The sequence below is a fragment of the Molothrus ater genome, chromosome 1 (assembly GCF_012460135.2).
Source record: "Molothrus ater isolate BHLD 08-10-18 breed brown headed cowbird chromosome 1, BPBGC_Mater_1.1, whole genome shotgun sequence".
Classification (NCBI taxonomy): Eukaryota; Metazoa; Chordata; class Aves; order Passeriformes; family Icteridae; genus Molothrus; species Molothrus ater.
The window spans coordinates 138,322,998-138,347,544 of NC_050478.2; the positions used below are offsets into that span (position 1 = coordinate 138,322,998).

The 24,547-nt window shown below is 34.8% G+C and overlaps 1 protein-coding gene across 1 annotated transcript in view; it reads left to right on the forward strand.

Annotated features, from left to right (window-relative positions):
* CSMD3 (CUB and Sushi multiple domains 3) overlaps positions 1 to 24,547 on the forward strand; it is a 595,264-nt gene that overhangs the window by 68,195 nt on the left and 502,522 nt on the right. Inside the window, exon 2 of the mRNA XM_036400790.2 lies at positions 12,179 to 12,401. Within this exon, the coding sequence (XP_036256683.1) occupies positions 12,179 to 12,401 (223 nt within the window). The remainder of the gene's footprint in view (positions 1 to 12,178; positions 12,402 to 24,547) is intronic.

The window sequence follows — 24,547 nt, forward strand, 5'->3', positions numbered from 1 at the left end:
GTTGTCTCTCTGTACCTCAAAGTCATAGTAAGGGCAGCTGGCCAGAGGTGATTCTCATCAGTTGATGCTTAAAACTTGTCTGCTCCTAACATCAACTCCTAACATTTTGCCATAATATGCTGATTTCCTACTCAGCAACTCAAGGTATGAAGTTCACCTGTCTGCCTCTACAGTGAAGCAGGTTTTCTCTGGAAAGAACGAGAATAAATATATAGAGTATTAGCAACAGTTTCAATAGTCCTGTGATTATTAGGACCACGATAAAATCTGAAACAACACTCAATTGTATTGCTCAGCTCTATAACATTTTAGCATTCTTATTTCTACTAAATAGTGTAAAAAAATCAAGAAGCTATCAGTGCCAGAGAGTTGGACATATTTGTGCAGCTTTTTTTGTAGAGCAGTTTAAATACCTTGTCTAGAAATTTTTTTGTGACTTTGAAGTGCTTTCCATGGTATGGAGAAATAAATATCTGATTTATTTTTTAGAAAATTATTTTATTTGTTAAATACATATTTAAAAGTCAAATCCTTTGATGATGATGTTGGCTTTCTAAATGGAAATTATGAGAATATATATATTATATATATTAGATAATATAGACATTAGATAATATAATTATATAAACAATATTGATAAGACTAAAGTTATTGTTTTCATGATATCAATAAATTAAGTACCATTAAAAAAATCTTACAAGCTCAGATATTAAAGTAACTAACAGCAGTCTTTATCCTTTATCATTTGATCTTTTCTTAGCCTCAACTACCAAAATTTAGATTCTGGCTTATGATAAAAAATATATATATATATATTTATGACACATAAAAGTACATGGTAAAGAAGTTTATCCTTTGATCTCCTGAAAATTCAGAAATGTACAATTTGAATAAATTCAAAATTAAAAATTGAGCAGAAGTGACAATATCTGAAAAATTACTTTTGGATTCACACACCTGAAATTATTGAAAAAAATCATGGCAGTCTGTAGATTTTTAGATGAGAAGAATTAATTTTTTAGTATATTAAAAGTATCCTTCAATCAAAAATTACCTTTCTAGAAATTTTAAGTTTAAAAGACAGAATTAATTTCTGTTTATAAAAGGTGTTTAAATTTTTCCAAGATGTTTAAATTGTGCTCCCTTCATTTTTAAGAACTGGCAGAAACTGTCCCATAATGTCAAATTCTTCATGAGAAGTTCTCCTGATTTCCCTGCATTCAGTTGACCCTTATATAGTCTGTGTCTCTTTGAAGTGGTTTTGGGATTTGCTCCACTATTATGTGATCTAGAAAATGAAAAGCAGAAAACCCCTGGAGTATATCAAAGACTCTAGTTGGATTTTCCTGCTGCTGCTTCCTTTAATTCTCAACATAACTTTAATTTTGCTACCCTCAGATAGTTTAGGTTGTTGTAGAGTACATGGAGTGCATTTGGTACAACAGTCCAAATCCTACAGTAATGGCAGAGTAGCTACTGACATCAAGTTTTATATATGCCTCACTGTGAAAACTGACATTTCAGAAGCATGAAATACTAGTTAGGTAATTATTTAAATTTATAGCAGAGTCTCAAACGCCTGAAATTTCATATGATCTAAAGTAGGAATACTTTTATTTATTTTGTAAAAATTGTATTTTATTAAGGTCGTCCTTGTGAGTGAATGAGGAGAACTAGGTTGTTTATGTGTAAAGTAATCTGAGCTGCCACAGAAGTCTGTCTTTCTCTTTTTGGAAGAAGGAAACAGAATATAGGAAGAGTGTCTGTGGTCAATTTCTATTAGCAGAAACTTTAAACATAGCCTTAATTTTTTCCTGATTTTCCAAGCACTGAGTATTTAAAATCTTTTTAGTCTCGCTGAAGTCACTTCAAACCAGCATTGTATTTATTTCATAGTGCTTATTTCCCATCTGATTGCTTACTAAAAATTTTATCCTTATTCTGACTTTTTTACCCCTTCTCCCCACTCCCCCTTTGAGTTTGACTAAATCTATGATGTTTTTGAAGATTTATGGGAACTGTTTCTTTCTTTCTCTAAAGCTATATATGAACTTCGGCAGATTACTTAGATTTACAATAATCTTTTCTGTCACTTACCTGAAACTGCTGCAAAATTTCCAACACCAGAGGAAACATATTGTGGCTCCCTTCCCTTCCCTTCCCTTCCCTTCCCTTCCCTTCCCTTCCCTTCCCTTCCCTTCCCTTCCCTTCCCTTCCCTTCCCTTCCCTTCCCTTCCCTTCCCTTCCCTTCCCTTCCCTTCCCTTCCCTTCCCTTCCCTTCCCTTCCCTTCCCTTCCCTTCCCTTCCCTTCCCTTCCCTTCCCTTCCCTTCCCTTCCCTTCCCTTCCCTTCCCTTCCCTTCCCTTCCCTTTCTTCTCTTCAAAATCTCTATGCACTGGTCCACATCCCAGGTCTGAGATTTTAATGAACCAGGAATATAATGACAGAGGTTTACTGCATATGCTAATGGCCTTTAAAGTTAGGGAATTCAACTCAGCATTATATTGTCTGTTTTCCTGTCACATTAGAATTAATTTGAAAACTAATTAATGCTATAGGACATTTGAACTGTAAAAGTGTAGTACTAAATCTATCTTAATTTCTTCAGAAGTTACTTTTGTTACAAACATTATTTGTAGAGGGTATTTCCTTATATTCCACTATTGCCAAGAGCAAAGACTTCAAACACCTTATTGACTGTTTCCCTTAATTAAGAATTGTCTTGTTTACTAATTTTACATTTGTTAAATTGTACATATTGTTAATTAATTATTCTGATATGGAAAACTCAATTTACTCTTTATATTTTTGAAAATTTCTCCAAGCCCTGTTATCCATGTATATCCTAGAGACCCAAAGACCTGTACTCTAAAGCAAAGTAAATTATAAACTGCTTTACAGGCAGTTTGACCTGATACTGCAGTGGTTGTATCTTACAATTGTCTTCATGAGGTTCACATGAAAAGAACTGGCTAGTTATTAACATGTTTTAATAAAATGAAAATTTTACTCTAAGGTATTTTATTTACAAATCAGTTAGGAAATCTCTGCAAATTAAAATTTTATTTCTAAATTAACATAACACTTCAAATTATATTGCCAATACATAGTATTCTGTGAATGGTCTTCCCTATCAGTTTGACTTGCTGGGACATGGTTCTAAGGTAACTTTACAAATATCACAATTTAATTATGAAATTAACAGTTTCACAGATCACACATATGATTAAAAAAAAAAAGAGCAAATAAAGAGCATTAAAATCTTTGAACATGTGGTTAGCTTTGCAGAGAAAGAAACAGTGAAAAGGAAATGTAGACTAAATATAATTCTTTCAACAACTTATCTTTGTAATGGAATCTCTGTTCCTGTCTTTTCCAGAGAGTAAATTTCCTATGTTATGTATTTATGTAAACACAAAATTTGCATGAATTCATTTTCAGATATGCCTTTGATATGCTGTTTTCTTAAGGGCTGCTGGGAAGATTCCTGACACAATTTCTCATGTGTGATGGTTACTTTCCACTTTTCAAGTGGAAGAACTGCAGGAAGAGCAGGTAGATGCAGAAAGAGTTTAAACTCGGAATACTAATGAAGAAACTTCACAATTCTAAAACATGGAAGTCATAGCTCAAAACATTTATTCACAGGAGTGAGAAGCAGGATGGCCAAATGCCACTGAAATGAGAAATTCTTTTATTTGAAATCAAAATTATCTTTTAAAAAACCCTCAAAACACTTTAATATCTATCTACATTCTCCCCAAGCATAAAAAATATGATTTTTCCCTGCAGTTCTGTAGTGCTCACATGTATGAAGGGTATTAAATATGGCAGGATTTCAATCCCAGAGAGTATTTTTAATTTGTTCTGTGATGAGATTCCAAATGTCCTCTCTTGTTTTTATGTCTAGTTCTATTGCCCAGATGCTTGTCACATCTGAGAGATTACCCTTATCTGGCTGCATGAGCAAGGAGGCAGTTGTTTTGGAACAGATGATCCCTTGTCTACCAGGCATTGAGTATTATTGTGAGGAATAGGAGAGAAGGAATAGGAATAGGAGAGAAGTATTGAAATATCTTTAGAAGGAAAGTTAATTGCATACTGGGGATAAAATCTTGGGTGTATTTCACCTGACTTCGTTGAAACCAGACTTTCATCTATGGTGGTGCTACCAACGCTTTTAAAATAGAAGCAGAAGACTATTCCATATCAGAGAATGTGTAATGTATAATCAAATAATGTATAATCAAATGCCTAAAGGTGAGTTAAAACCTCCTCTATTTTCCTGTGAAGATGATAATCTTCTATTGAATGATTTAGACATTTCTAGATTTAACTTTCATCTTTTTTTAAAATTTCTCAAAGACTGACAACACTATTGAAGCTAAACCCTCTTTGTTTTCAATTATAGGAAACAACAGTTTTCTGTTGTAGAAAAAGAAATACAAACAATGGCAATAAATCTTTATTTCAATACATGTAATAAAAATTGTAAGGGTATTTCTGTTACATGAGATCCAGTTTCTTATTTTGCTGCCTTACAAGTTAAGCCTCCTGCTGCTCAGAATGTATTCCATGTGAACATGAGTAGCCCTAATGTTTCTTACACCTTATGATTCTCCAAAGAAGTAACACACTCAAGGCTGACAGGAGAGAACAGAAACTTTTGTCTTTCTGGTAGTTTTCACAACTAAGACAAGGGGGAGACAAGACTAAAAAATATTTCTAAACCTCTTTCAGAAAATGTGTCTGTAACAGAGATACAAAATTACCCTCCAGAGGGAAAACAATACCTCCAGAAAGTATTTCAAATGTGGTGATAATATACAGTGATTGTTCCTTTTTGACTGCTATTCTGTACCAGTTCCACTGATTAAGTTATAGAGTTTCCAGTCAACCCTACCAAAAGATTGGAAAAGTCATTTTGGTACCTTATTATAGCTTATGCAAGGGCAAGACAATCTGTCTTACTCAGTTATTTATCAAAAAATATAACCATCTTTTCTCATAGCCTTAAAATGATAAAAATCACAGATAAACTTCTTTTGAAAACTTCATGGTGTCTAAACTTCATAATGTCCCAATTTCTAGTAAGTTGTTTCAGAATATGTTGTTTGAGAAAGCAAACAGCAATGCTTTTAAGAACAAATTGAAGTACAATGGCAATTTATTTAAGAAATACTCAATTACTTGGAACTCCTAAGAGCTGATTTTCAAAGAGGTTCTTCAGTGTTCTTTGTGCACTTCACACACACAATATTTTTGTGGGTTTTTTGTTTGTTTTTGTAATAAGGCTTTATTAAGCAGGTCTGAGATTTCCTTTGGCTAATTAAAAGTCTTAAATCAAGGAAATTTGCATTATATATCAAAACCACCAAGAATTATTTACAAAAACAAAAAATAAAAGACAACCCAAAAAGATAGACATTACCAAGACAGAAGAAGTTGTAACTGTGAGAGCTGGAGTGGTTTAGGTTCCAGGGACACCTTACAGAAACCTCCCAGGACCTAGAGGAAGTCTACAAGACAGTTTGAGCAGAATTTTTAGAAGGATGCGTAGTAATGGGACAAATAAAAATAGCTTTAAACTGATAGAGGATTAGATATCAGGAAGAAATTGTTCACTGTGAGGGCAGTGAGATACTGGAACAGGGTCCCCAGTTTGTAGATTTTCCATCATTGTAGTGTTCAAGGCCAGGTTGGGCAATCTGGTCCAAAGGAAGATGTCCCTGCCCACAGAAATGGTTTGGAAATATATGACCTTTAAGGTCCCTACCAACCTAGACTCTTTTATGATTCCAAGTTTTTATTACCTTGGTAAATTAAGATATAGGACAGTAACAATTATAGGTGGTCAGGCAAAATATTAAATGTAGACTTTTCTCAGCTGGTAGAGAGATCATTATAAAAGCTACTACTGGAGCTGAGAAAGAAGTGAGAATTATTTGAAGTACAGAAAATCAAATTAAACAAAGGCTGAGATCTATAGGAATACAAGATAGTCTTCTGAAATAGCAGGAGCTCTAAGGCCTTGGGGCTGGCATGGTGTTCTGGTTTAGAGCAAATTTAGGAGAGAACCTCTGAGGGGGTTTCTCTAGAAAGTAGACTCAAGTGACCCCTCCCCCAACTGGTTTGGGAAAATATTTCTTTGGAGGAAAGTGAAAAAACTGTTTATTTAATAGGCAAAGCATTTACCAGCACAAAAAAAAAAAAAAACAAAAAAACAAAACCACAAGAACAATTTTAAACAATAAAACAATAAAACCTCTTTCCACTCCAAGAGATGACAAATTCAGAAAGTCCCTCCCTGGTGGGCTGTAGCTCAGCTCCCCCAGCCTGTTATCAGTCTCTCTGGCGCTGGAAATGCTGCAGCCCAGGCCTGGCCCAGTGGGCCACAGGTGTGAGCTCCCGGTGCTCTTCTGGGTGTTCAGTCCAGAGCAGGTTTAAACAAGTTCAAAGAAAAAGAAAAAACAGAGTCCAGGGAACTTCTCTGCCTCAGCTAGCTAAAACTAATCAAAAGCAAAGGAGAGTTCTGTCCCACTGTCTGTCCATCCACAGACAACACCATCCAGGAGCAGGAATGTGGAGGAGGGAATGCAGTTTCTGAAAACCAACTCCATGCTTCTTCTCTCTCCTCCTTTACTCTCAGAACCAATCTTAGTGGTGCAAAACTGATTTCTGGGTTAAACAGACGAATGGGGATAGGAGCATCATAAAGTCACCCCAGCACACGTGGATTCCTACTCCACTGTGAGCTGCTACCCAGGTGCAGGGTGCTTCTGTCCTGGTGTGCTGTGCTGCAGGGCTGCTGCTTGTATGGGCACCTTCCTGCCAGGACAGGGGAAACAGGAGAGCTGTGAAGGAAGAGGGGGCTGTAATGTTCTGGTAGGAAGGGACACCAGGCAGTGTCCTTAACAGTGTCCAAGGGTGTCTCAAACCAGGACAAAGAGTCAACAGTCTTTTCATATGAAAACACACTAGAATAAGGAGGAAGCTTTCAAGCTGATGGACACATGGTGTAGGACGACAAAAAGGTGGAGGGCAGGAGGAAACTAAGTCCAGTACATTAAAGGAGATGATTACCTTTCATATTTGTACTCATGTGACAAAATCAATAAAACTTTGTCTTATTGGAAATTAAAGTTAATGAAAGGAGGCTCGTTTTATGTAGAAAAGAAGCATAATGGGAATGGAAAAGAATAAATTAAAGAGAATTAAGACATGATGAAAAGTAAGAAAAAGGTTAATTTCAAACTCACTTAAAAATAAAATGTAGTCATCACATCTGATGTGAGCATCCTATTCTCAGTTTTATAAATGGACTTAAAGATCTGGGAGTGAGGCATGTCAGGACAATTAAAGTTGAGATACAAATAAATAATAGAATATTAGAAATAAATGTTGAGCTTATATTTTACAAAACTGGATAAGATTGATAGCAGAAGAAAAGGATTCACAGCAGAGGGATGGGTTCACATCACTATGAAATCTATCTTTGTTGAACTCCAGTAGGTTCTTTGAAGTGCTAACTAAAAGGATGAACCTACAGGAACCATAAAAAACCAAGGTGATGATAATACAAGTGAACAGAAAGAGAATCCAGAAAAACAGAACAGAATTAGCAGGACAGTTTGTACTGATTTATGGTCACCATGAAAAATAACTACTCTTTGCTGCCAAATCCAGTCAAGTGATCAAAGGCCACAATCAGAAAACAGTGTTGCAGAAACTTGTGATGAGCATGAGGAGAGATAAGTGAATAAAGTATTCTGAATAGTACTACCATTTAGGGGGACAAGAATAATTTTGCAAATAGGTATATTGCAGACAATAAAGGGACATGAACATGGGTGACATGGCTAAGGAATACTTTAAGATAGGATTGACTATGTTTCAAGATAGGTGCAAGTGAAAGAAATGAAAGGAGATCACATTATCAGAAAAGATATTGAAGAAAAATGCAGCAAATATGAACAAATAGTCTTCCATTTCCTTGGTTTTCTCTTAAAATAAAATGAAGAGAGTATTAAAAACTTAATTATAAGGAAATACACAAGCAACTTAGAAATATATAAGTGTGTTAATCAAGGCAGACTCAGTCTAATTATCTTATATTAATGACTATTATTAAAGAACACACTAAACAGGGACTAAACTAAATTAAATTAAAGGTGTGGAGTATTTGAAAGGTGAAAGGTGTAGAAATATGTTATTAAACAGTATAATTGAATGGTCAGGAGAAAGAGAAAAAGCCAAAGTCAATATTTTTGAGTATTGAATGAGTGTAATTATGGGACATTCAAGGGCAAGGGCTATGGACATGATGTAAGAACTACTTGCTTTGTTAGAAGGCAATGAATGTTGAAAATGTTGAATAAATGGATTAAGAACTGCTGTTACTGATGCTCACAATAATCCAACAATGAATCAAAGGATGACTGAAATCAGGAAGCGGAGCTGTGTCTTCTGATTTCAAGAAGTATTTATCCATGTAAAATTGATGAGAATTAAACATCTGAATTTTAAAATCTGGTAGAAAACAATGCAACAGAAACTTTGAATCGTACTAGCTATTAAGAGAATCTCATGAGTGGTGTTGTTTATGTTCATACTTATTTCAACAAGAATTTTTCTTTTCTAGTCTAACTTCAAGCTTTTCAAAATTCTTTGCTGTATGCTTTGAATAAAACCATCCCCGTAAGGAAAAGCAGTTTGCAAGTAAATTCTGCTTGGAATGCTGGTTCTGAAATCTAAATGAAAAAGATCACAGTATATGCTACTAGTTATTTCAGCATGAATTTTACCTCTTGAAAATAAATGTCATGTTTTCCACATTTGATCAGACCAGTCAGTTAATGCACGCTGTCTATTTTGATCATACCCAGGTTGGAATGCCAAGGTGAAGAGCATCACAGAATGAATTAACATATGAAAGCAGAGATTAAAGTGCACGTTGTGCACATGATTTCTGTAGGCATGATTTTTTTTTATTTTACAGACTAAAAAACTAGACCTATCAAAATCAAACTTCACTGTTGGTTCGTTTGGGTTTTTTTTCCATTCTTGGAATTAAAAGTGTATCTTCTGACACGTGCATAGCTGTGCTACATTCTGCTAGTCATCTCTGAGAAACATCCAAGTTGTATCATCTTGCAGCATATGAATAATTCTCTTTTGTTACAGTTTGAATATGGAATAAAAGGAGTAATTGGAACTTGTATATATCATGGATGTTTACATTTCATATCTGTGTATGAAAAGGGCTAATTATTGGATTGAGTATGAAGCATTATAATTCTTAATAAGTAGTATGTTAACTCAGAAGACTGTTCCCTCATAGTTGTGACTCTGGGGATTTTTGGTTGATGTTTTCTTGTGGGATTTTTTTTTTTTTCTGTGTTTTTGTTTTGTTTTGTGAGTTTTTTAAAATATAATTTTATTCTGGTTACAGTAGATCTACTATAGATGAGTTTTTCTTTGTAGTTTGCATTGAATTAACAGAACGGTCCATATGTAATTGAAGGCTTTCATGAAATAGGTACAGCAACAAAATTCTGAATTATAAAGCAGTATTATGATCTTGAGCCAAAGTTTATACTGTACTTTCCACATTTGGTCTGGAGAGATGGATGAAAAATTAACAGTGTATGCTATTTAATTTTCAAGTCTCTAAGTTTTTTTCTCTAACTCTATTGAAGTAGGCCTCAGCAAGAAATTTCTAGGAAAAGCTAGAATAATAAATATGTGGAGACAGCTATTTAAAAAGACATATTACTGTGATTGTCTTTGGTAAGAAGTGTTCAAGTTCTAGGATGTAGATCTTATGAGTAAATAGTTTGATTTTCCAAAGGGTTTTGTGCAAAACTGTATTCCAAAAGTGCTAGATAAAACAGCTGAGCTTAAAAAATAAATAATAACACATAAAGAGGATTTAAAAATAGTTCAAGTATATGAGGGAGATGCAGAAAGAGATAAATAAAACAGACTTCTAACAATGAAGTTTGTGCAGGCACTGATATTAGAATGAATTCTCTAAGGCAACTTGCAGTCGAAGGTAAAATTTGCTATACATGTCAGATGAGGTAAACAAAACCCTAATTACATTCTAAGAATATTTTCCCTTCCCTTTTTGTCCTCTATATCTATGATACACTTGTAATTGTACTAAAAAAGCAGTCAAGCAGTCATACTTCACAAGAGGCACCTTTTCTCACCACTGTAAATATATACGAAAAAGCTGAGAGTAAAAAAATTGTACATGCCACTCTTCTTTCTGTCAAGAAAACACAAATAGCAATACCAAGTGTAAAATCTCAAGAGATTTCTGCTCAGTACTTCAGGGAAAGAGACCTCTGTACATTTAAATGCTCAACGTGAAGACGAGCTTGTGAATGTGCCATGAAGAAGATGATTTAACGAGCTCAAATATATACATGTGTGTATAATTTAAGACTTGGCGTGTGGTTTGTTTGTTTGTAGTTTGTTATGAAGTGTACATCATGCTGCTGTGAAAGAGCAACTCAGTGCTTTGTGCTTTCTCTCAGATGAAATCCCTCCACTAGAAGAGGATTTCTAGAGGAAATCTTCAGAGCAAGGAAGCAAGATCCTTGCTCTGAGGATTCTTGGGGAAGAGAAGTTTCAGGGGTGTAAAAGGCAAAGCGGGAAAGCTGATCTAATATTTAAAGGATAAGAGAGCAGAAAGCCTGGAGAGGGAATGTAGAACTACATTCAGACTACAAAGCTGGTGGAAAATAAAAAATATTCTAAAGTCCCAAAAGTGTTAAGAACTGCCATAACTGAGCATTAGAACTTGAAACAAAATTGTAGAAAAAGACCTGCCTTACCAATGAACAGTGACTTGGGAAAGGCCTTTTTATAATAATCCTTGTTCTCTTATTTTTTAAGGAAATGGATTTTCTATATAAAAAGAAAATTTGTTATAGTCCAAGAAAAGTTAGGGTTTGAATGTAGGGTAATTTCTGACATTTAAGAAGGTTCATTTTAAAAAGGATCTATCAGCAGAACAACTTTTCAACTTTGATCCACTGTACTGAATTTGGCTGGAATAGTCTTATTTTTTTTCATGGTAGATCCTATGGTCTTATGTTTTAGGTTTCTGACCAAAACAATGCTAAACATTTGATCAGTGCCTACACCATCCAAGCTTCCTCTGCTTCTCGTGCTTCTGGGAATGGGCAAGAAGGAGGTTGGGGTTACAGATGGGACATAGGTAACACCAACCAATAAAAGGGATATTCTAGAACATATGGCAGCATGCTCAGTGGTAAAAGCTGATGGAATGAAGGAGGAAGGGACCACGTTCAAGGTTATGGTGTTTGTCTTCCCATGTAACCATTAGGCCTGATGTGGGCCTTGCTTTCCCAGAGGTGGCTGAACACCAGCATACCAAAGCAGCAGGATGAATTTCTTCATCCACTTTGCTTGCATGCACAGCTTTTGCTGTACCTATTAAACTGTCTTTGTCTCAGCCCACAAGTTTTTTCACTGTTACTCTTCTTTCCTCCATCCCACTGTGGGGGAATAGAGGGGGAGTGTGGATGTGCTGTGTGAGGGAGCAGCTCTGGGGCCCTACCTGATCACTGCAGTTAAACAACATCCACATAGGGTCAGTCAAAACATGTAAACTGTTAATATTTATATGAGATGATATAGTGGGGCAACAGATGGCTATTTGAGATTGAGCCCTTAAGTACAGAGTTCTCATAACCCAGAATTATCGATTGGGAAAAGCTTGTTCATAATAAATAGACTTTCAGTCTTTTCCAGAGCCAAAATGTATGGAGGAAAAGCACGAGGTTTACAGGATTCACATGTATCAGACCTGTATCCAAAGAGACTTATTTACTCTTCCATTTGACAAAAAAAGGGAATTGATGTGAATATTTTGTTTCATAAGCAAACAAATTTAGTCATAGATGTTATATTTATTTTCAAAGATGCTACCATATGTCTTTAGATAAACAGTATGGAAAACACATTTGTTAAGTAGGTGGGATTGTTTTGCATTAAGTGGCCAGCATTTGTTTAAAGCCATGGGCTTTACCTTTCTAAATGCAGTAGTTGCTAAAAAATATTTTGATACTTTTTCTAGTGAGTTATTCTATTGAAGGTTGATATAAAAATGGATTACTAACTTTTTTTCCTTGATTTTTTTTTAGGATTTATTTATACCTGTGGTGGGACTTTAAAAGGACTCAATGGCACTATAGAAAGCCCCGGCTTCCCATATGGATATCCAAATGGTGCAAACTGTACCTGGGTTATAATAGCAGAAGAAAGAAACAGAATACAGATCGTCTTTCAGTCTTTTGCTCTAGAAGAAGAATATGATTATTTGTCATTATATGATGGGCATCCTCACCCTGCAAACTTTAGGACAAGGTAAAGAATAAATATTATTAAAATATCACTTGTAATAATAAATAAAAAATATCTGATAAAATAGTTAAAGCTAATGTTTTTAAATTATGGATTCTTTCTTAGTCTTTAAGGTGTGCTTCCTCTAATTTATCAGGTGTCAAAATGTATATCATGCTTTAATTTTAGTTAAAGTAATGGCTGAAATTAATCTAGACCTCATAAAATAGGTCCGAACAAAACATAGTTAATTAAGAAGCATATGAGCATGGATACATTTAATGTGAAGTGAATATGGACCTTGTGGAGGAATATGGAAGTGAAGTGAATATGGACCTTGTGGAGGTCTCAGTTTACATGATCTAGTAACAGTGGAACTTTTGTAGTCTTTGAAACAGGGGGCTTTTTATAGAGATCAGGAAACATTTAATTAAGGTAGACTAGGTAATTTGTGTGTGTGTGTTTCTATATGAACATCTAAAAAAAGGGTTTACAAAAGTGAAAAAATCTGTTTGAGATATCAAGAGTGTGATGTGCCACAGACTATTTTCTATCAGAGCCAACTTCAGAGTCTTAGCCCAGATGTTCAATTCTGGAAGGCTGCAGTTTAAGGAATAATTCTACAATACCAATAGATACATTACTCATACATTTGCTAGTTATCTTTACTACCATCTACCTTGATTTCTGTAAGTCAATTTGTCATCTGCCTAGACATCTGTAAGGTCTTTGGCATCACCACACAACATCCTTGTAATTAAAGGGGAGAAATTTTTATTTGATTGGGTGGACTGTTTGATGAATAACACAGTGGCCATGTGGCCATACCCAAAACATTGCATTCAACAGCTTAAAGTCCCATTAGAAATCAGCAACGAGTGGTGTCTCTCAGAGGGTCTGTATTCAGACAAATGCTATTCAATATCTCTGTTAATAGTGTGGACAGTAGAAGTGAGTGCAGCCTCAGCAAGTTTGCAGATGTCACCGATACGTGCGGAGCAGTTGACATGCTTGAGGGGAGGGATGCTATCCAGAGGACATCAGCAGGCTGGAGGAGTGGGCCAATGGGATGAAGCCAAGTGCAGCATCCTGGTCAGTTCTGAGTATCCATACTGACTACTGGATCAATGAATTTAGAACAGTCCTGCAGAGAAAGACTTGGGGATATTTGTTGATGAAAAATTGAATGTGAGCCTGTAACACAGATGAGGACTGGAGCACCTCCCCTACAAAGACAGGCTGAGAAAGCTGGGGCTGTTCACCCTGGAGAAGGGAAGGTCTTGTGGAGACTTGCACCCTCCCAGTATCTGAATGGGCCTACAGGGAAGTTGGAGAGGGATTCTTCATCAGGAACTGTAGTGATAGGTCAAGGGGGAATGGATGCAAATTGAAAGAGGGGAAATTCAGGTTAGATATTAGGAAGAAATTCTTTACTGTGAGAATGGTTAGACACTGGAACAGGTTGTGGATGCTCCAGCCCTGGCAGTGTTCAAAGACAACTGGATAAGGCCTTGAGCAACCTGGTCTGCTGGGAGGTGTCCCTGGGGGGGTTGGGACTAAATGATCTTATAGGTCCATTCTAACCTCTTAAAATTCTTTGGATAAATCATAAGGTTGGATATGAGGAAGAAATCCTGTATGTAGAATGCAGTAAGATACTGGAACAAGTTGCCCAGAAAAGTCTTGGCTTTGTGTAACCCGAAAGACGTCCCCTCCCATGACAGTGGGGTTGGAACTAGGTGATCTTCCAAACCAAACCATTCCATGATTTTATCCTGTGGTAAAGAATGTAATACCTCTTCCTAATCAGGGAACATCCAGTTTCATTTTACTTTGCATAATGTTGCTCAAAGAAAGGGATGTGTTTTCATAATATTTTGTTAAGTGTTGATACACTGGTAATGTATTTTTTAAACTATTGCATAACAATCTGGCATCTGATCGCTAAAAGGAATACATAACTTGGTACTACAAGGAAATTAGAAGAGTAAAATTCTACATCTCAAATTTGTGCGGGTTATAAATTCTCTTAAATGTTTAAGTCAGCAGATGCAGAGAGATGAATCTCTAATGAAATTGTTTTCCTTTGTACTTCTGTGTTTTCATTTCTATTTCATGAGTGCTTGCATGCAATTCTGATATCAGCTGCAGGAAAGAGGGAACCCACAGATAAAAGATTTGAGAGCTGTCTTCCACAAGTTTTTCTCCTTTTTATTCACTCCTCAAAAGATAAAATAGATTTTCTCAAATGTTGGAGCCTGAAAAGGCCCTCACTGTCAGTTGAAACTTTGGTTGGTGAATCTACTCTAAACTGCATTCTCAAGGAGTATGTGAACAATGTTCTGCTCAAATGCAAAGAATAAAACTATGATACCAGTTAGGAACCAATGGTCCTTACTGAGTTACAGTTTAAATAACCATCAGGGAAAGAAGATGAAGATAGTTAGCAGGCTAAAAGGAAGATGAAAATAATATCTTGTAAAGGCTAGAAGTATTTTTCTTTATGTCCTGTTCAAGCTGCTGAAACTGTTTATATATATTTGTGTGAACACATACATTCATATATATGTATCAATACATAGATATATAGATAGCTATATATGCATTTATACATATAGGTGTGCAAGATTCTTTTGAAATTAAACTAATTCTTCAATGCTGGAGCTTTAGAATATGGGAGTTTTATAATATCTTAGAAGAAAGTCAAGGAAACCTGTAATGCTGAAATGTTTCAGTACTGTATATTTAGTATGCCATTAGATTTTGGTGAAGAACAGTGTAAGAAGTTATGTGGAAGAGAAAAGAATCAGTCAGCACTTAAAAAGGAAAAGATGATTAAGCCTCAATATAGGGCTTGAAATAGACCACTTTTGCAAGACTTACAAGATCTTTTCAGAGTGTGGGTGTGGAAGAATAGTACACATTTGTGTGAGTGGAGAATTGGCTTTAAAATTTGGAAAGAATGACAGTGAAATTACACAAGCTTTACTAAATCTTTCATAGTGACATTTATTTTCTCAGATTGCTGTAGTAATTAGCAAGGTGATGTTTCCTTAAGTTTTCTTTTTTACAAATAAGTGAAGTTTTACCGAGGAACAGCTGCTTGTGGAAACTTTCCTTCTAGCATGACAATGTATTTTGACGTTTTACTTAGTGACATGAATGAAAGTGTAATCAGATTACACTTTTCTCCTCCCTTTAATTTTGTAACAGGCAAAAATATTTTCAGGGGACTACACATGTATTTGAAAAAATACATAACTAGACAGCTAAAAAAATTGTCTTGGATAGACAAGGCCACTATTTCTGTTTTTTTTTACTTTAATATTGTGCAATAACTGTCTATATGAATGAAATGATTTTGCAGTTCAACTGTTTGTTAATCTAATCACCTTTGTCTCCCTCTTCATCCAGTTTTGTACTTTGTCTAATTGGTCTCCTCAGAATTAAATCCTATTGAAATTACATTGCATGTCTTCAGCAAATGCTCAACAGCTTTTAACTGATTTACCTGGCACTTAAATGGCAGATAAACAGTAATAAATGGAAAAGAAACATGTCAGATATGACCACTGTGGAAAGTGTAGTCAGTATTTTGCTTGCATCTTTTACTGTATGCTTGATTTAGTTTATTTGAGATTATAATCTTTGTTTCAAACTGTAAATACAGAACAGCTTGAAACTCTGAACTTTATGCATTTTTTTTATAAATAATATTTTTAATCACTTTAAAAAAAGTTTTTTTGCAGAAATAAAGTATTGCTTCCTCTATTTGAACCAAGCTTTTGGCAAAATTTCATAGTTGGGAGTATTTCTGTGTCATGTCACTGTCTATTTTTAGAGCTTTCTTGTTGCCCCCTGAATGCATATTTGTGGTTTTTGAGTACCCTTTCTTTCACATTTATACAATTAGTTCCCCTCAAAATAAAAATTAAAAAAAAAATCAAGGCTTGATATTCTTATTGCTTTTAAAAATGTTGTTTAGTCCTTATTTTGGTAAGTAGCTAATATTTCCAACTCCTGCTCTAGATAAAAGTGTTGCATTTCCAGATTAAAACTCCTGTTCCATTTTTTCCAAATTTCCATCTTTCTCTTTTGGTTTTTTTTTTTTTTTGTGTGGCACAAGAAGAATCATTTCAGCTAAGCTATAATATGTTTTCAATTTTCTGAGTGCCCAGCTTGAGAAAAAAGGGTTTTGTTTGCACTAGTGATAAGAAATCCCATGCTTTAATGAAGTTAGCAGAAGATATGCTTGAACCAATAAAACATCACATAAATCAACTGCTTTGCAAAGCCAGTAGGAGTCATCTGATGATACCTTTTGCATGTTATGAAAATAGCCTTTAGTGCAACTTGTAAATAATTCATTGTACTTGTGTTATCCTAGGGAGTGGTGGGAAAAGAGCTGCTCCACATAGGCACAAGGCAGGAGCCAAGGAGATCCTGCTCAGGCACAGCCTGGCAGGGGCTGAGCAGGCAGAGCAGAGCTGGGACCTGGAGGGTCCAGCACAGCCCCTGCAGAGCCTGAGCCAGGCCCAGGGTCCCTCCAGGCAGTGCAGCTGGGGGCAGAAGGACACAGGGCTCGCCACAGAGGCTCAGGCAGGAGGCAGGGATGGGGACAGAGCTGCAGCAGGATGCCTCAGCAGGGTGGCTTGAAACAGAGGCCCAGGGACCATGGACAGTGGTGGGTGGCAGTGCCACCATCTGAGGCTGGTTAGGGCCAGGAAGGGTTATTGGTTTTCTCAGAGTCCTGACTCTGCAGAGAAGAATCTGTGAGAAAATTATTTAATTGCCTACAAAGCAGAAGGTATGGACCTAACTATATGAATTCTTCATTGTGTACTTCTCTTGTCAGTCCTTGAAAAGTCACATGGAACCCATTATTAGTTTTAAAGCACACCCTCTGTGGCAGTGATTTGGTACATATGTAGGTGGATGACTGAATGGCAATATGAACCCTGATTATTCCTTGCAATTATTTTACTTTGCAACTTGGATAATATCTTGTTTTCTTCTTTCTTTAAAAGAAATTGCTGTGTGTAAGACATAATACATTGTCAGTAAATATCAAAAAGCATATTGGTATTTTCTTTTTTTTAATTAAAGAGTTAGGTGTTTAGAATTAAATACTAATTTGAAAAGACGTGTTGTACTCAGCAGTTGTCTAAAACTCTTTTTTTCTATAATTAGCTTGCAGTGTAGTATTCAAAATAGCTTTAAATATTTGAATAATAATGTGACTATATACCCAAACTCTGTTTGCAGTTCCAAGGAAATATATTTCCAAATTTACTAGTACTTAACCAGTTAATTAATTTAACCAGTATTTTATTAGCCTACCATAATGTTGTGGTAAAAATCATCATAAAATTCCATCATATGTGTCTTCATAAAGACAGACATGGTACAGGAGTTTAGAAAGCTCTGCTGTTAGAAAAATGGTATAATCATTTGTGATTCATTTGTTTGCATAAGTGAAAAAAAACTATGAATATGTTTATTTAAAAAAAAAAAAAGTGGACCTGTGAGAAACTACCACAAAATGGAATTTTTGATCCCTGAATAAATATATATATATATTTTTTCCTTCTATGGAGAGCCTGCAAGATCAGCATGTATCTGCAGAGATATTTTTACATGTTGATAATATCACTGTGTCCAAAGATTTAATTATATTAAAATCTTTTCTCTTGTGACTCGTAGTTAATTTTCTCTTAGGAACCTTAATGGAAGGAAGCTTTAAACATAGTGTTTAAAAGGGGAGTTAATACTCATAGTTTTTAATCTCTTGTATTTAAGCAAGACAAATCATCCTTTCATCTACACTCCCTGCTGAGGCCACCAAGAATTAAATGTACAGGTTACCTGATCAGTCCTGCTGAGCTGAATAGGAGAAATTAACTGAAATTACTGGAGACATCTGCTGCCTTTCCTCTGTTGGTGAATTGCTCTCCTAAAACACCTGACTCCCTGACTATGCCTACATTTTTAAAATTTATTCCCCTTTCAGAGAAAGCATTTTCAGTAGATTAATAAGTAGATCTGTAAAATTTCAGCATGCTCCTAGTGTTAAATATAATTTGGTATTGACTCCTCACTCAAGTACTTCCAAAAGTTTGAATTTGGTACTTAATCAACAGACTCATACTGACTGTAAAATTAAAATTAATTTCTTTGGTCCAACTTTGGTAAAAGCAGAGGAAAAAATAAGAGTGTAAAATATGTAAAATTACAATTTATCCTTAATATTCATTCATATTAAATACTGTTACAATTGTAGGTAGATGAATTGTCTGTTTACTTGACTCTGGGGCAAGGCTATGGTAACTAAGAAGGGAATGGAAAACCATCAAACATGCCAGAACAAGAAGCCAAACTGGCTTGTCTGGCCATGCAGGAGTTAGGCCTGTCTCAGTGGTCTAAGGGACCACACAAAGAGCAGAAGGACCTGGTGAAGGAACACCCATCAGTGCCTGCTCCTGGCCTGAAAACCTTCTCAGATATCTGTTTCTCCATGGTAAATGTGCCAGGTATTACTGACAACATGAGCAAACACTGTATTTTAGCTCAAAACCAATCACAAATCTATGGTATATTTTCTCTGAATAATTTACTTTTTTATTATTATTATTTTTATTTTAGGGCTTTGAAATCATAGAATTATCCATCCTTTTCTCTACATCTAAATTTTAATTGAAAACCATTCAGGACATTGGATAAATAAAACCAAATCAAAACAAAATCACCAACAAAATCCAAAGCGAAATCAAGAATACTTTCCCGATTTCATGTTCTCACTTAAAAAATAAACAGTGCTAAGTCAAATGCTAACAATGCCCAATTTTAAAAGGCAAAAGGTATATTTTTGGAGGACTAGATTTTGCCGTTAAAACTTTCTATTTTTAAAGTGAAAGAATTACAATTTACATCTTTCATGTGTTAAATTGTCAAATTTATCTTACAAGACTTTGATGAAGAAAGGCTAGCAAAAGAACAAGTGTTGTCACTAGCAGAAGCTTCCAGTGTCCTCATTTAATAATTCTGCTTGCTTTTTCATTTCTTATTCTGGAAAGCATATGTGTTTCTCCTTTCAGTAGATATCAGTCTGTGTCAAACAGGCAGCTATTAGACTATTCTGTTAACATTGTTCTGTCAACTAATACCACCCTGGTAGCTCCATTAAGTGGTTTTTTTCTGACCCTGACCCTTTCCTTCTCCTGGTCACTAGAAATTCATCCATATTTCTTTATGAATATTTATATGTATCTTGGATCCTTTACTATCTCCCAGCCAAACTCCTTACCTAATTTTTTGTGGAAATGATCAGGCTATTATGTATTTTTATATATTCACTATATGTTATTATTAGAGCAAGTGTTCCACTCTTTCTCATGCTGATTCTCATAAAAACCAGAAGTCAAAAAAAGGTCCACATTTTTGCTTTGCTTTTGCGTCCTTCTTCCTCCATTTCTGCTATGTCACGGTTTCGACTTCTAGAATTTCCTGACTTGAAGATTTGTTTTATTTGCTCTGTCTTTTCCCACTTCCTCTCCCTTTAGGTGATCTACAGCACTACAAGATGTAGTGCAGGGTGCCCAGAGCTAGACCCAATGTCTTGTCTGGGCAAAATACTGTGAGGGTGTGTTGATTCTCCTTCCTGAATCCAAATTTTGTTGTTTGTAGATCCATTTTACTTCTTGTATGTGTATCCTTTTTTGTCTTATTAAGTTGTTTCTCATATGAACAATTCCTTCTTAAACCATATAAAGACCCTTTCAGAGTATTTTATCAGTTCACTTAGATTATTGTCATTTTAAATGGCAGATGGAGTATCTAACTCCAAGTTAATTCTGTACATTACATCTACTAATTTAACAGCTGCTCAAGTTAGCAGACTACTAATAAAATAGGGAAAAACTGTCAGCTCTGTGAGGTTCTAGATTAAGTCTGTCAGAGACAAGCTCTCTCTGACTGTTTTGTTATTAGGGCTTTAAGACAGGGTGTAATATTTGCAGTCTTCATTCACCACGAACATTGACAATTGAAACTTACAGAGCTTTCTTTCTCACTCTCCTATTTATGTCTTTTTGGATATTGATGAAGACCAGGACTTGTTGATAGGGAGACAATGAATCATTGTACCTCAAAAAGTTTCCATTATCAATCATAGTTCTGATTTTTTTCAGCTCATGCTGTTTATTATACCCTAAGAATACACATTTTTCTTCCTTCATCATGGTTCACTTCCTGTCCAAATTTTCAACCAGAGCAGATACTGTCAGCTGGTTAGGATCAAACTAGGGATTCTCCACTTTGGAAACAACTTCAAGCCTCTTATCACAGTGATTTTTACTTCAGTTGCTCCATGGTTGTTTAGATTTCTCCATTATTTGCCTGGAAAGAGAAGAAAAAAAGGAATTTCATTTGAGAATTTAGGGACTAGTGAACAAAACCAATCGGATTATACTCTCACGAAGAAAGAGAAAATAAAAAAAGGTATAAATCCTAGACAAAGGCCAATGAGTAGATAAGGATACAGAAAGCAGCAAGAACAAATACCAAAGGAGTTGAAGGAGAAAACAAAGGCCATTAAAAAAGAAAGAAGGAACCAGCAACCAAAGTGGAAAACTATGAGATAGTAAACTAAATTATTCATACTAGGAAAATTTTCACAGCACAAACAACCAAAATAAATCATGTAAAATAAATAAATACTGTGTCAACAGAAGATATGTGGAATCTTGAACTGAAAATTGGTAGGGACACAACAATAAATACAGAAAAAAATTGTAGATAAGAGAAATAGAGAATTGAAAGAAATGTAACAGAAATAAATATATTGGTAAACAGATATTTAGCTCTGAGATGGATTTTGAGTAGACAAATCATTTTAAAAGAGGAGGTTTTTTAAATCTGAAAAGTTTGCTTTATGAAAAAATACATTGAAGTAATAACATTTTTGGCACTGTGCTTATAAATGCAAAGCTGAAAGAACATATCAATTGTTCTATACTCTTAGAAATATTTTTATGTGATGTTAAAAGTCTAGACACTGATAGAGAGAGAAAAGTAGATAATTAAAACCGATAAAAGAATATGCTTGTCTGGACGAGGCGCTACTTGTCACTTGAATTTATACTTACATTACTACATAGAAACCAAGGTTTTTGCAGGTTTGGAAACAATAGTTAGCTAGAAAGGAAATCTATAATTAAGTGGTAAGGATTTGAAAACCAAACCCAAAACCAAACCAAGTCAAACTAAATGAAACCTAAGCAACCAACTAAAATTTTGGCTATATTTGAAGGTGGAGGTAACTTTCTAGTAACTGACCTTAGAAGAGACTTCCCCATTATCAGCTTTCCATAGGATATCTTTCTCTGAACTGGATGGCCAGTGTGGCTGCTTTGAATTGGCTGATGGATATTGGACTAGCTTGTTTACTTCTCATAGAATGCAAGAAAAACCTCTTTTACAGCCTCTGAGATCTATTCTCTGTCTTCTTTGGATAAACTGGTAGCTAATTTAAACTGATAGCCACCTATATATGGAGAGTGCACTTGCCAGTTTCATAGCGGGATGAGTATGGTCATTTCTGAGAAACAAAAATTTTACTTATTCACTTTTCTTTGTGTTGCTAAATTCCTTCATGGTATTTGAAACAACCTAGGAAGAAAAGCTGATTTTTGTTGTGAGGCCATTTATACTCTGTAACACAACCTGCCAGCACTCTCTGTGGCCATTAGTTTTTCATCTATGTTTCAGTTATAGAAAGGAAAAGAATGATCACAGAAATAGTCTTGTCCCAGAAAGTTCTAGCCTTTGGGAAATTATCATTCTATTACAGGGTTGTCTAACTGTTAGACCTGTTTACATGACAGAAAGGTAACTCTTAAACCAGCTGTTAAATTCACCTTGTATTGTTGCAGTAAGCAGTATCAATGAAAATGCCTTATAAAGTTGATAATTGAATCAGAATATATCTGGAACAACCAAATATTGTTGCTAAACTAAACCCTGAACTGTTGGTCTCTGTATGAATACACTATTTCTAGTATCTTTGAAGAAAGGCATAATCCTTCTATTTTAACCTGTATGTCTGAAGAAAGCCAAAATAATCCTTTGAGGTTTTGTGCAAATATATGTTTGTCTGTATGTATTTACATATACACTAATTAAAAAGAACATGAGGCATATGGCTTTACCTGAAGAACTTTTCTCTCTGTCTCTCTAATACTTGCACCTGTAATAAGCAATATGCTGGTAGGCTTTCAGCTTTGGGTATATTGAAAGTTGGAATTGCATCAACATGATTCAACAATTTTATGTAGAGGTTTTAAACCTTTTCTCTTCCCCTATGTTTTGGGTGAAGTAGATTTAATCATTCTGTATCTCAGGTTTTCTTGATGGTTGTCTAGGGAAATTAAGTCTTTTTTGTTTGGATTTTTTCCCAGACTAATATTGGACATAGGATTTTGTCTAAAGATTTGGTTGTATAGAACTGCACTAAATTATTGATCAATATGCTGTAACAACAGGTTTCATTATTATGCTAATGTGTACCAGACATATATGGAAGTGGCTCTTAACACTGTTTTATGAGATACAGCTGTAAGAAATTTTTTAGCTGATAGTAAGCTATGAAGAAGTCAAATCAAAAACATGGGTTACTTCAAAAAAAACAAAACTATAGACTTCATCACACAAACAAATTTATTTATGGCACTTTATGTTTGGTCGGGGTTTTTTAGTAAAAAATATGTTTCCTTACACAGTATCTTTTTAGATTGGTATTTAGAGTAGTGCCCTAGTTATTCTTGATATTGAATTAAAAGGTAAAATTGAAGAAATGTTTAAAGCAAGACCAACTTGGAATGCTCTAAAAAACCCTATTCACTTTATGCCTTGTTTAATGGGTTGTTTAAAGAATAATTTTAAACTGAGTTCTCACTTTGTATTATGTGAAGCAGTGGTTTGACGAAGCTATATTTAGCATTTTTATAAGAGTATATCCATAAAATGCAAGGAAAATGGAAAAGTTTTAAACTTTCTATGTAGGCTTTTCATTGTCTTTATCAGTCACAGTACTAAAAAGTAACAACTCTAACTCTTTACTTTGGAATGAAATGTGGGTAGCCAACTCATTTTCTTCTCTGTGAGATATCCTGTTTGCAGTAACAATTGCCTCCCTTTTAAAGTCTTGTTTACTCCGCTATCTGATTCTATTAATGCCAGTCAATGATGATTCGGTCAATGTCAGAGTTATGGCTCTGATATGGAACCAAGATAACACAGATAACCTATCCTTTGATGATTGCAAAATAGATCAGCTAAGTGGACTCATATTTCTATTATAACTTTCTTTTTATTTAAATCCATTTATTAAAAGGCAAATGCTAGTTTTAGACCTGTCAATCCAATAACTATTTACCAATGTGCATTTCATAGCTATTATCCAATCCTAAATGCAAAGACAAACACTAGTTGCATTTTCTTATCTGATTTCAGCAAAAGTAACGGAATCTTTTAAAATCTCTTTTCTGAAATTATTATGGTATTTCTTTGTTTACTTTGGAAGTATTTCTTCTATGTTCAATCAGTTATTAGAAGATTATGAAGAGTGGAGGTTATAATAGGTTACCTGACACACTTCTGTTATATTTCCTATGTTCTCCAAGTCCAAATTTTTATTTAGATTTTTCTCCCTTGGAAAAATGAGCTTATCTTCTATTTTAAACTCAAGTATCCTTTTCTTAAAAAATGCTTTTCATTTTCCTCCTAGAAGTTTTTCTAGGGTATTTCATATGTAGTAACCAATATAGAATTAATAATTTACCTTCTATGACACTGGAAATTGCATGGCTTTTTATTTATGTTTATATAGAATATAAATTGTACTTATGTAATAGGTACATTACTTTAAACCCTTTATTTCACTGCATTTGTAAAGATCATTATAGGGTCACATTTCTGGTTTGACGGGATAAAAAGCACCTGAAGTGCCACAACCATTTTTCTTAGATCTGTCTTTTTCAGAATTTTAGATGTGTAAATGTAAAATATTTTGCATTATAACCTGGTTTTCTTTTCTTCTGATTTGTATTTAATTTGATTGTCTGTTTTGTTGCTTTTTTACCTACCCAAACCCCAAGGGCATTTCAGAGAAATTC